The 13,486-nt window shown below is 40.2% G+C and overlaps 1 protein-coding gene across 4 annotated transcripts; it reads right to left on the bottom strand.

Moving 5' to 3' along the window:
- Positions 1 to 850: 850 nt before the first annotated feature.
- Positions 851 to 11,451, bottom strand: znf148 (zinc finger protein 148). 4 transcript variants are annotated; one of them, XM_067603291.1, is made up of 7 exons: positions 11,333 to 11,451; positions 8,861 to 9,231; positions 6,974 to 7,099; positions 6,668 to 6,791; positions 6,406 to 6,489; positions 6,176 to 6,294; positions 851 to 5,755 (listed from the first exon to the last, which is right to left on the bottom strand). In XM_067603291.1, exons 2-7 carry the CDS (start codon positions 9,206 to 9,208, stop codon positions 4,106 to 4,108), a joined length of 2,451 nt encoding a protein of 816 aa, XP_067459392.1. In that variant the 5' UTR covers positions 9,209 to 9,231; positions 11,333 to 11,451; the 3' UTR covers positions 851 to 4,105. The 4 variants fall into 4 exon arrangements, with proteins under 4 accessions (XP_067459392.1, XP_067459396.1, XP_067459394.1 ...); XM_067603295.1 differs by having other exon boundaries at positions 8,921 to 9,231; XM_067603293.1 differs by lacking the exon at positions 11,333 to 11,451 and adding an exon at positions 10,882 to 11,313.
- Between the last annotated feature and the right edge of the window lie 2,035 nt (positions 11,452 to 13,486).

The following is a 13,486-nucleotide window of genomic DNA, read 5'->3' as shown; positions in this document are numbered from 1 at the left end:
TTTTCCAGTGAGGATTTAAAAAAATAAAGAAGCAAAAAAAAGAAAAATTAGTATTTTGTGGTCTTAGACTGTTGGTCAAACAAAACAAGACATTAGAAAACATCTAAAAGGTTAAAACTAACCTGTCTCACAAATGTTGAATCCCAGCTCACGTTCCCTATTAGTGGGTGAACAATCCAACGTTTGGTGAAATCTGCTTCACAATGATAGAAAGAGCCGACATTGACTTATTCTGTTCTGGCGGCACCTGGAAGCTGCTTGGCGTCCTCTTCTTCACACTCTTCATACATATTATAAATCCATTGTTATCCTCCATTGTTATTCAGTGCTGTATTCTGTAATTTGTGTTCAATTGTGTACACAAATCTAGTAGAGATCCTGGGACAGGGATCCATCCTCTGTTGCTCTTCCTGATGTTTCTTCCATTTTTTTCCCCTGTTAAAAGGGTTTTTTTTAGGGAGTTTTTCCTTATTAACATTGAGGGTCTAAGGACAGAGGACGTTGTGTTGCTATACAGACTGTAAAGCCCCCTGAGGCAAATTTGTGATATTGGGCTACACAAATAAAATTGACTTGGTTTGACTTGAACATGCAAAGCAAACTCATTTTGCTGAGGGCCATCTTGAAGTCTTCTGAACAAACTAGAAAACAACTAATGTAACAAAAGTTTTGATCTCTCCAAGCCAAAAGCATCCCCTCTCTTAGCTTCTTTAAGGCAGCATACACTCTTTTTCGTCAAGAAATGGACTTTTGTCACTAAATTGTTGCCTCAAACTCAGTCTGAATGTAATATACAACGGTAGAGTCCATAGCACCTATAGATGAATGACATATCAACAACAATTAAAGGTCAATTTCTGTGAATTCTTTTATTTATAAGGACATGACACACAACAATCAAAACAACAATTGAATCAGATTGTTTACAAATCATAATATATTGCAAAACTCTAATCATATGGGTTACTTTACTGAAATTGATCAGCTACAATTAAAGCTGCACATTATCCATAAAACACGTTCACTCGACCCAACAAGTTAGAGACCATGCAAATAAACCTTACTGTCTAACTTCAGACCAGTCCCCCACAGTGAAGCTGCAGGGCTTCCTTATCAAGCTCTTTAAAAGTATGAAAATGCCAGTCAAAAGGAGACTCACATCCGTATTTGAAAGATCTTGACACAAACGACTTGTACAGAGATAAATGAGGGTAGCAATAGTGACTGCATATGATATACTGTACATATCAGTGCCTTAAATGACATGTTTCAAAAATAGTTTTTATCAAAAAAGTTCATAATTCAGATCTTTTTACACAAAACATTTTTTTTTTCTCTAGCTTATACAAGGACACTTATGGCCAGGTTATTGACGATAGTTAATTAAAAAGGAAAAAAAAAACATACCATAGTACTGCTCTTATGATTCATGAATCTCCATCAACAGTTTTTTAAATAGCTTAATTGAATTCAAGATTCTCCCCGATGGGATATAATTTACCCAAGCAGACTTACTCATCTGCACTGTGCTTTTAATAATTGCTTATGATGAAATGGGTCACTAGTAGAAACCACAGAACTATTATTTTCAAGTAATATTCCACCCAAACTTGATTTTTTTCTCTATAGCTGTTCAGGTTGAGTATTTGATACTAAAAAGATTTCAGTGGAGTATTACTTTAAACCCAAACTCACTTTTTCTAGGGGCTTTTCATTACCATAACAGTTGTATACAGTGAAACCCATCATAATGTACAATCAACTGCATTAACTTACAAAAGAAAAACATAATTTCACTTAAACCAATCAGCAATAAAACTGTAAAAAAAAAAAAAAAAAAAAAAGTCAATTTTCTTCTGATAACAGTGGTGAAGATATATACAAATCTCAGAAAGCCACATCCTCGACAACAAGTGAAACAGATGCACTGTTAGATCTAATCAATGCTGGAAAACAAAAAAAATATGCCTTCCACTGACAAAGAGAGTCTCTTGCGCAAGTCTCGTCTCTCTATTGACACGCAGATCTAACAGTACTTCTCAGAACATAAAAAAATATACAATGTATTTACAGCAGGACATTTTCTATATTTTCTAGAGGGAATGTTCAATGAGGAAAAAAATAAAGTATTTGATGATCAACGTGGGTGCTGTCTGTCCCTGATTGTCAATAGAATTGTAACAAGAGGGAGCTTAACATTAATTTTCAAACCTAATATGATGCCGCACATAAAAACAGTGTTTTACACAATAGCACCTGACACATCGCACGTACACGGGAAAACTATCAGCTGTGTAACGTCTAATGAAGTACAGAAGAAACCTCACTTAACCATTTGTATTTAAAACCGCTTTGTTTCAACAAGGCCTGGGTAGATGTGGCTTACTACTGATTTTTTTTTAGCAAAGAGGTGATAATCAGTTATCAAACCTGCAGATATCTGAAACATGATTCTGTGCTCATATACACATACTGCCGCACAGTCGATTAAATGCTATTTTGTGACAATGGCTTGATTCATCTTGGTGCCATTTCTTGCTAAAATTAAAAAAATAGCAAATATATGTTGGGCAAGATTAAATGAAGCTCCCAGATCTCAATGTAAGATGACAGACTGAATAGGTGGATAGCTTATGTGTTTGTCATTATTGTGCGAGTGGAATTAGTAGCCTTAGAGCATTGACTAAGTGAAAATGAAAACACGTATACAGGAATAAGTATCGAAAAGGCTGGAATCAAAAAAAAAAAAAAAAAAAAAAAAGGCACAGATGCAAAACTAATAAAAATGGAAAACCAAGCACCTTATTTCCACATGTTTTGTGTATTTCATACCATAGCCATGTTAAAACCTGTGCATAATCCGAGAAGAATAACAATCAAGGTAGCTACGAGAACTACATTATAAGTAACTAAAGCAAAGAGCATCATCTCAGGGTCAAACTTAGACATCTCATTTAGCAGAAAAATTACCTTGTGAGTACAGGTATTTACTCATTTCCTCCACTGTGATAGTAAGTACTACATTCCTTTGTAGTGAAAAATGTGCAAATTGTGCAAACGTCAAGCACAATCCTTTTAAGTAATTTCACTACAAACCACTTATACTATTAAAAATAACAATTATCCTGCAACCATTTCATGCGTGCAGCTATTTGATATCTGCATATGGGAGAGGGAGGCAGGTGGGGGAGGGAGGGATTGTTTATGCTTTTTAATTTAATCTAATTTATTACAGCCCGGCCCAGCTGTCACATTTGTAAAATCAGCAAATATGACATTGGTAAATTGGCAATGTCAAACAATTTATGAATGAGAACTATACTTTTTCTTATTGGCCATCACAGCCATCAAATCAGACCCAATCTGTCAATGGAAAACACACTGAATTCCAAACCAGATGATTAGAATCAATAATAAATCTTTCCATTCGTTACACGTATCATGTGGAAACACCTATTTCAGGTGAGAGTAAAGTGGCTTCAACATAAAGTTATGGTGCTCTAATCATGGTGTCATTTCAGTAGGCAATTAGAGAGGAGTTATACAACTGGAATAAAAAATATTTTAGGAGTGATTTTTAACTTTTCAAATTGTTTTACCAGATAAACAGCAAGGGGAGGTAGCTGACAGCAACACGGCATACATAAATAGGGCCTACATCTTGGATGTCAAGTGGAAATATTGCATTAAGCAGCAAGATTGACTTTATGATTTTTGTGCAAGGCAAACTGATTGACAACAACATAAAAAAAAAAACTCTATGGCAGTGGTGTGAGAGAATATTTCACTATATCTCTTGCATTACACTTTGGTCGCTTAATCTCTCAATTCAAGACATTCTAGAGTAAGAAATATACCCATGCACTAATTACTTTTTTTTTTTTTTTTTTAAAAGGGGAAATGCCAATAACAATTTTTTTTTCAATTTTCGTTATTTACATTCTAGGAGGTTGAACTTAACAACAACAACAAAAACATTAATATGTTTCCTATCAAAATGCTTTAAGAAAGAGCACATATTTGCAACAGGACTCGTTTTGGCAAACAGGTGACATGAGATAAAGTGCTGCTGAAATTATTAACAGAAATGAATTCTTCCCTCCCTTCAGCCAAAGGTTTCGCTTGTTGAAACATCTGGCGAGGAGTTCAGCTGGGACCTGGTCTCAGTGACTCTAACTGAGGGGAACTCTGAGAAGTCTGTGCTGTGTCCTCGTAGACTTACTTGTCCATTGGCAACAGTAAACTGTGAGGAGGGTCCAGATCTTGACGTCTGGAAATGAGATTTGAAGTTTGGATCAAAGGAGCTTATTTGAAAAGTCTGCAGTATCCCTGGAGAAGAGTCTGTCTTTTTGGAGGTCGAAACCTGTTCCAGGAAGTCCTCCTCAGCTGGGGACACTGCGGAGGGAGGGGTGGTCTCATCACCTGAAAATGAAAATGAGTGCTGGGAGTCCCCAACCAGTAATCCAAAGTGAGGTTTTTCTAAAGTGGATCTTAATGGAGAGCTCATCCCTGATTTGAACCTACTGGGGGAAGGAAACTGTTTCTCAGTGGAGAACAGAGGCTGTCCGGCTAAGGTGGGGTTTTCGGAGACCAAGCTGAGGCTCTGGCTCGTCAGGTAGCTGTCGTTCTGGCTGGTCCTCTCCAGTGCTTGCTGGAGAAATTTGGAGTATTCTTGCAAGAGGCTGACTTTCTCAGTAGGTGGTTGAGTCTGGGCACTAGAGGCTCCGAGACTCTCCACGGGGCTGCTGTCTGAAACTTCAGAGGAGTTAATGGATATGCTTGAAGTAACCTCCGTGTCAGCCACACTAAAGGAAATGTCTGATTGCCCGTTGGCTTTGTTGGAGTAGTGGTCCAACAGAGTCTGAAGAACCTCATCTGGCAACACATTCCTGTCATGAGTCGCCTTAATCTCTGTGTTGATGGGCTGGGGCTCCAAAATGGTGGCAGGGACAGTTTCGTCAATGACGGTTGACACCACAGTTTGTGTAACAGGTGCCTGAGAAGGGATGCTGCTTGTGTTCAGGCCATAATCCCGACTGTTGTTGGCCATTGCAGCCTGAAGATAACGTTTCTTCTTGAGAAACTGCATGGCGTCGTCGTAGTTTGTGCTGCTGGCTGCTGGCTTTGTTGGTCCTCCTTGAAGAGTTTCGACTGACTCAAGTTCAGTGTTGCTTTCTACGTCTAAAAGGCCCTGCTTGTCCACAATTTCAAAGGTATAATGCGCGACCTTGCTGTTATCCTCAAAGGAAGACAGAGTGGACAGGCAGGGAGGAGGTGGTTCACTGGATTGTTTAAGACTCCTCTTGGGGACCTTCTTCAGGACTAGTTTAGGAGGAGTTGTCTCTTCTGATGACCCCTCTCCTTCTTGGTGTTGGCTTGCCGTTTCTTCGGAAAGTTCCACAGAGTAGTCAGCAATCATATACTCGTGCTTGACTTTGGAGGACACAGCATAGAGCACCTTCATAGCACCTTCAATTTTATTTTGTCTCTGCTCCTCTTTCTCTTCTGTTTCTGCAACAGGGGCAGTGTGACCTTCTGTTTGGGGAGCAGTGGAAGCGCCTGAACTCTGCAACTTGTCTGCACACTTTTGGCGTTTCTTCTTGGGCAGTGAACACTCTTTGGCGAGGAAGGGGAGGCCTAAAGAATCTGCTTCACGCAAAGGTCCAACTTTACCAGCAGCCTTGTTGGTCTTCCTCTCTCTGTTTTCATGACACATTCGCCTGTGCTTTAAAACCCGGTCTGTTCTGGAGAAGTACTGTGGATGAAGGATAAAATTAATTTATTCTATTCTAGCAATAAACAGAAACAATGCACTGGAAGCTCAAAGTTGAGGCAATATAGGTAATTAAAAATAAACATCATATGCTCACAAAACAGCCCAAAACTTTATTTTCCATTCTACAGACTCTGAATCAGGGTGACATCAGTCTTTTTTCATTACCGGTTCATTATTTTTCATTGCCACTGACTCAAATGCTGGGTTTACTATAGCTAATATATTTTCATCAGTTAACAGTATACTTTCTCTGTTCCATTTGTGAGTTATGCACATATAAAGATAATATGAGCACTATTTCTGACTATTAGGTGTCTTCAGTATCTGATTTACAACCATATTAAATCGTCTTGTTGCTCCCAGATATCCGGATTTTCAAGCAAACTAAAAGCACTTTACCTGGTGACAGTAGTCACATTGGTAGGGCTTCTCTCCACTGTGAGTCCTCTTGTGTCTCTCCATGTGATACTTCTGGATGAACCTCATACCACACTCATCACAGCGAAAAGGCTTCTCACCTAAGCAAAGAAATAAAAAGAAAAAAGAAAAAGACGAGGTGATTCGATTGAGACTAACACGTCAAATAAAATCCTTGTGAGTACTGATTACACCATTCATCCTTCACTCACCAGTATGGATTTTCTCATGTCTCTGGAGGAGATATTTCTGAATGAAGCGCATGTCACATTGGCTACACTGAAATGGCTTCTCACCTGCAGTATGAACAATATATATAAACCTTAGTATATGAATAACAATTTAGAAATTGCATATCATGATACTCCGGGCTACTTTGTTTTACTTTTTTGATGACAAAGATCATCCATCCATAATATTTAGTTTTAAAAGAAATAATTAAGGCATTATACAAAATGACTGGGTTATTCATACCAGTGTGAATGAAGACATGCCTCTGTAGATGGTAATTGGTTCTGAACGCCGCATTACAGTGAACACAAACATGGCACTTGGGGTTTTGCATTCCAAGTGATCCATCATCATTGATGTTGAGAATCTACAAAAACAAAAGGGAACAAATAAATATACTGGCATTTGTTTCATTCTCACAGCTGTCACTGTGAAAATATATAACAGTCTTATAAAATAATTCCCTCCATTCTCAATCACAAACATGGATTTCAATAAGATTAACAAGTGTTACAATTTAATTTCTTTAAGAATGTTTCTGACTCGCACCTTTGCTGGTGAACGTTGCTTCCTTTTTTTCTTCTTGGGACACACTATCAGGTCCTTCACTGCTTTTTTGTCCTTCTTTATCTGGACTGCTGGCTCAGTCAGCTTCAGTTCCTGTTTAATGCTCAGCTGTAAAAGTAGGACCATACAGACATTTGATAAAGCACATGACCTGCTTTAATGTCCACCCACCCATCCAGCAGTTCATCCAGGTCAGGGACATTGTTGCAAAGGGGCAAACTGAGGAAAATTAACCAATTTGAGGGGGCTTCACCACTGAGTAGCCTCTATAGTTTAAGGAAGCTAGTGGATGTGGGTCAAGCATCCTCTGAGGGTGACCCCTGCTGGAGGTGCTCCAGGCATAATAGACTGCAGGGAAACCTCAGCCTCAGCCATCTGGCCTGGGAGTGTTTGCAGTTCCCCCATCTGACTTTTTAAGCAACACTCATGCCTGATCCTGTAGTCTGGGTTATGAGTTATTCTTCATTATGTTCATGCTCCGGGTAAAAAAAAATAGTCTTTGAAATTCACATGTGCTGTATCATTATTCTTTTGTAATGCAGAAGATTAAAAAGCATGAACATTTTGACTGATGCTTTTCTCACTGTGAAGGTTCCTGACTTGGAGTGCGAATCAGGTACACAAGAGTGAGTGCTGTGATCCCTCACTATATTGTGTATTTTCAACTAGAAAATTCAATTTCAGAAGAAATTGCCTGCAGGTGGGATCAAACCTACAACCTAATGTTTTTAAGGCAGCAATGCTATGCTCTACGCTCACGTGTGACGGAACAAACTGTAAGCAAGATCAGATTCATATTTAGACTTTTAATTGCATTGAAAACTAGGGCTTTGCAGTTCTCACATTCTTATAATATTGTAGGGTGCTGGAGTCACATTGCATGATGGTACATAATAAACATAATGCAACTTTGTTCATAAGAGCAAGGTAAAGATGAGTACTGCCCTGAGCGGGCATCAAACTCAGAAGTTTTTAATCTATCAGGGAAACTGATCGTGAACAGGGCGTAACCAGTGAGCCAGCAAAGATCCCCGAGATATGGAGCACAAATTCAAATTTTATTGAGGAAAAATTGATTTGCCTAAAACAAAGCTTCTAGCTCAGAGATTTGAACATTATTAGCGGCAGCAGGACTAGCTGAGCATGAGGATGTATAATACGTGTACACAGTGTTTGAAGAAGAGAGCTCCTTTAAGTTTAAGAAATGGGAGAGTGAAGAGACACACAGCCTGCTGACTGTGTTGCAGTCAATGAGAGGTTGACAGCGCTCTCCCTATCAATTGAGGTTTAGATCTCAAAAACTATAACTCCTATGGGTTATATTTTTACATTTTGAAAGAGAGGAGACTTGTGGCAACATTTTGAGGTATGATATGTGCTTGGAGAGTTAAAACTGTGGGAGAGAGACACGTTTACATTTTTTTTCTGGTCTAAAAAAAAATCTCTGCTCTGCGCCTGATCACATGACACGTTGATGAGATCTGAAAACTGCTGTAAAAGCCCTCAATTTGGACTTAAATCTGTTTCAGCAATCACACAATTATGGTCTGTGGGGTGACATTTTTACTTCTTATATTTGTGTCGTATACTTTATATTACTGTCCTTAACTTAAATGTTTAATAAAGTATTCAATTCAGGCTGCTTTTCAACAATATTTAAGCTCTGTTACTTAAAATGTATTCCATACTGTTTTACAAACTGCTTTACATTAATGTGCAAATACCTGGGTGAATTTTTAGTGTTCAACCAACATCACATGGAAAGGAATGAAAAGAAACAAACTATGATTATGTGGAGACTGTAGGTACAGTGTCCGCACAAATAATTTTATCAAAATAAGGACCACTTTTCAACCAGCATGAACTCACTGGCATATGAAGCAAGTAGGGCAACTTATGGGTGAGTTTTAGGGGGAAATGCACTCCCACCTCGCCTCCTCCCTCCTCTTCGCCACCGTTCTTTGTCATTTCCTCCTGCATCATCAGCTGCTCAGGAGGGACCAGGTCATGAGTAACCAGCGAGCTCCCAGTCAAGTCCTCGTCTTCGTCCTCATCGTCTTCATCTTCAGCCAACAGAGGGTGGTTTGCAAGCGATCGCTCCCCCAGGGTCATCACCACCAGTCCCCCTCCACTGCCCAGCCCAACTCTCCCTCCTCCATCTATTCCTCCACTGCTGCACTTTAGCAGCATACCCTCCAACTTGTCCTCAGTGTTCATCTTACATAGAGTAGTTGGTGAGTCTATGAAAACAAAAGAAAATAGAGAGGTGACCCAACAATGTTTGCAGGATAAATGTCAAATACTCTCAATACAGATAAGACATTAAATCACATAAAACTACAAAATTGTCAGGGATAACAATAAAGTCCAATACTTATTTCCACTGTGGTTCTTGATATGAAAATCACAACAATGCAGGATTTCAGAAGACTAGGATATAACTAATATGGTAAGTTTACACTTCAAAGTTTCCCATAAACCATAATTTTACCTTCTTTTTAAAACTGTGGTGGTTACTTATTATCTTAGTGTGCAGAGGTGTCTTTTCTGGCACCACAAAACTTAGAGGAGCAGGTACCCATGTTGGTGCTGAACCTCTCCAAGAACAAATCAACAACACTAGCTAAAGTCTGGTGGGCATGAGTCCCCTCCTACCCTAAGAAGGTAGTCTTTAAGATGGGCTCTGTTGTTTATTATAGTCCTAAGAGGGTGTCACTTCTTCACCTGTTGCACACACACAGTAAGACTAGCTCATAAAATATGACATGCCATCTTTAAGACACTGTCAAGACTTATGATCCTACTCAGATGCTCATGTATCCCTTTCTACAAACAATGCCTCGTGTCAGCGTTTGTAACTGGGTCAGCTGTTGCTTCTGTAGTCTTATATCACAAAATGTTGTCCACAGTGGAAGACGACAGCAAACACTATGACCTAACTCTGAAAGTGGACAATTTATTCAAATAAATTGCTGCATCTGTAAACCGAGATTACAAGCATGACCATGGATTGCTACAACGTTTGCAGTCATGTTGTATAATGTACTTTTTACTCATATAAGACAGGCAGACATACTGACATCATTCCTGTAGATTAATGTAGCTTTTTAAAGGCGGCTAAATGTCAATCAGACAGTGTTGACAACAGGACGTTTCCAGTACCAAAACGAGTAAGACTAGTTAAAAAATCCAATTACATTTTGTTTACTGCAACATTGCACTAACGTTGTCTTTACTTAATGTTAAAGCGCTAATTAGCAATCACTTGATTTTAAAACGGTAGCTAACGTAGCACTTGTGGACCGTTTGATAACACTGAAGCTAATATTCACAAACCAAGGAGGCAAAAAGGACAAGTGAAGTATCTGTCACAGTTCAAACACACACACCAACAGCCACCATATGTAAACACACTCACTGTGTCACTTAGGTTAAGTGGGTTAAGTCTCTTGCTAGCCAGCCAGCTGGCTACCTAGCTAGCAACGCTTGTCAAAGCTGTACCGTCACATTTAGCTTCAAACGCAGGAAGAGAGGCATTTTGTCTTCAAAACAAAAGCGCCATCACGACTGCCAAATGTTCCACATTATCTGGAACCAACACAATCATCTTATATTTATAGTCAAACTTCTAATACGATGCGAATTGCTCAAAGTACCATATGAATACTATCATTGTACCAAATAAAATCATATACCTATACAAAATCAGATGCCAAAGCAGTAATAACGACAATGCAGCTATGCTACATTTAAGAATGACTTTAGAGTCTATTTGAAACTATTACGGGGGTGTATATTTACTTATAAGCACAGTTAGCCTCCGGCAACAGAGCCAGGCCTCTGTGGCTTATTATGATTTAAGCATTAACCCAAAAATAATAAAAACGTACATCAATGAAGACTTTACTTTGACGGCTGCCGCCGGAAGTTCCATCTACTTGACGCTGTCTTCGGCCTGTTTCAGGCTAGCTTGCTAGCTGCTAGCAAGTTGCTGCAAACATTGGTTTATTGGTCTGTTGTTGTCATATTCAGTTGACACCGCGTCTATCACAGCTGTAGCCTCTACTGTCTTCTCACGTGCAGTAATCCACAATATATCCTAGCTCATATTAAACGTTTTACATAGCACGACACACAACTTTCGTTTGCATATTTCACCAAACTTGTCAAGAAGGTGCTAGTCCGCGTTAGCTTTCGCTCAGCCACTCTGCTCAATAGGCCACAATGTTACAGCTGGCTAGTAAAGCTAATGATCGTTAATTAGCTCGCTCCTACTACAAGCACGTCTCATTGGCGCACACATGATATATAAACCATTAACGCTGCATTGCTGCTTCTTACCTGCTGAGCGTCTTAAACCCGTTTAGCTGTCATGATTGTTATGCAAGACTACAGAGTGATGATGGTGAGCGGAATAATCAAATACACCATCACATTTCATGCAGGCATGAAGAGCTGTGTTTGTCGCCATCTAGTGGTCAGCATGTGTCAGTGCGGTGAACGGCGCGCTCCTGATCTGCAGCTGCTGATAATCTTCCCTCAAGGTTCACTTTGATGACCTACTTCTATAAATAGTTTAATAATGTTTCTCCATTTACTGTTATTATTTATAATTATATTAACTTGTGTTTATACTTGTGTGTATTTATAGCCTATAGTAGCAAAAAGGCCTATGATGATCCAACTTAAACACCACTCCATTAGTGGGTAATTAATGAAAACTCAGATTTCATGCAGTCATGTCTACCAGATGTTTTGGGGCGTTTGCATTTCATGAAATAGGCAACAGTAGGCTACTAAGATGGCGTAATTTCTTGCCTATACGTGAAAAAAGTGCAGATTTCCTCATTTCACTACACTTGGCGCCACCAGGTCAGTAAGGTTTGACATACAGCCTATGTATGAACAAATTTTAATTTGAGGCAAAGTGATATAGCACGATCTCATAGACTTACTTTAATCCAATTCTGTCGTACATAGCCGAAAAACTAACAAGGTTACTGAACAGAATGTAATAAAACAGACTTGAAATCAGACACCTCCCAGTTTATCTCCTGCATCTACATCTGTAATATTACTATGACTTGACAAGTTTTCCATGACATGCTTAGATCATATAATATGGGATTGTAGGTTAGGTCTATATGATTAGATATATGTTTTTAAGGCAACAATACATTTAAGTAGCCTACCAACTATATAGATTAAAGGGCGCATCAAGTGGAAGCATGTTTAACCTTTTGTATTAATCCTTTGACTGGCAGCTTTACTAAAAATGAGATGTTGAGGGTCGTGATAAGATGATAGCCTTCGATGCCGAGCCATCACACACACACACACACGCACACACACACACACACACACACACACACACACACACACACACACACACACACACACACACACACACACACACACTCCGCCGTGAGGAATACTAATCAACCTGTTTGCCGACCCAAGTGCAGCAGCTCGGCGCGCAACTTAGGACTTCTCCATTCTGTGTCTAGAAACGTCTCTCTTTCTGGATTTAATCTGAACCACCACCTGCTGATTCTCATCTGGGTTTTGTACATATATATAGTGCAACCTTTTTTTGAACGAATCGCGGCTGTTGTCACTCCTATCTCCCCGGTCTCTCTACCGATGTGCGACAGGCAGCCAGGGAGAGAGTGGATCTGGGGACAGACAGCCCACCCCCGTGCAGCTTCTAGCAAGGGAAGCCCCCCACGCTTTGCGCGCCTGGATCGCCGGCAGGCTATATATTCGCGTCGCGGAGTGCGTGTGCATGTGCGTCAGGCTCTAAATGTGTGAGTTCGCGCACGTCAAAGCCCCGGGCTCAGTCCTCAACAGTTGCCACCGGAGCGGCGGAGAGGAGAGGAGGAGAGCGAGAGAGATAGCAGACTGAGGACGGACGGACGCGGAGCTCCACGCCGCTCTGCCCGGCTCTGCTCCTGACATGCAGTCGCTCATCTCTCCGGTGACCAAGGCCATCCTAGTTGCGCTCTTCATCTTCGCCATACTTCTGATCCTCTATGTGATCCTTTGGTATATTTGCAGGGACGTGGACTGCGACCACGGCATTTGAGGATTCCGTTAAAACGGGAATAACTGGAATATCGCAATGGGGCGCACAGAGAACCCCGCAGAGCCCAGGGTCATCCCGTAAGTCTGATTGAATTCCCTTTGTCTTGTATCTCTTGTTGTATGTATGCGTGTTTCTTGGTTTCTGCGGGTGTGTGTGTACGCGCGCATTCCTATCGTGCGTAATGTTAAATGCGCTCTGGTTAAAAGGTGATGACCGGCGTGCGTCTCCACCGGCTCCCGGTATCCCAAACCCCAAAACAAGCAAGAGCCCCAAAAGAGCCCACCTTTAGCCTATCTATTAAACTTAAAAGCAACACCGATCACCTATCAATAATTGAGACCCCCTTTTATTAGTAACAGTGAATTCTCAAAGGTGATACAATGTCATCAGGAGGATATCGAACTGGTGTC

Source organism: Thunnus thynnus, chromosome 11, assembly GCF_963924715.1.
Source record: "Thunnus thynnus chromosome 11, fThuThy2.1, whole genome shotgun sequence".
Classification (NCBI taxonomy): domain Eukaryota; kingdom Metazoa; phylum Chordata; class Actinopteri; order Scombriformes; family Scombridae; genus Thunnus; species Thunnus thynnus.
The sequence above is the reverse complement of the archived record's forward strand: the minus strand, read 5'-3'. Positions and strand labels throughout refer to the sequence as shown.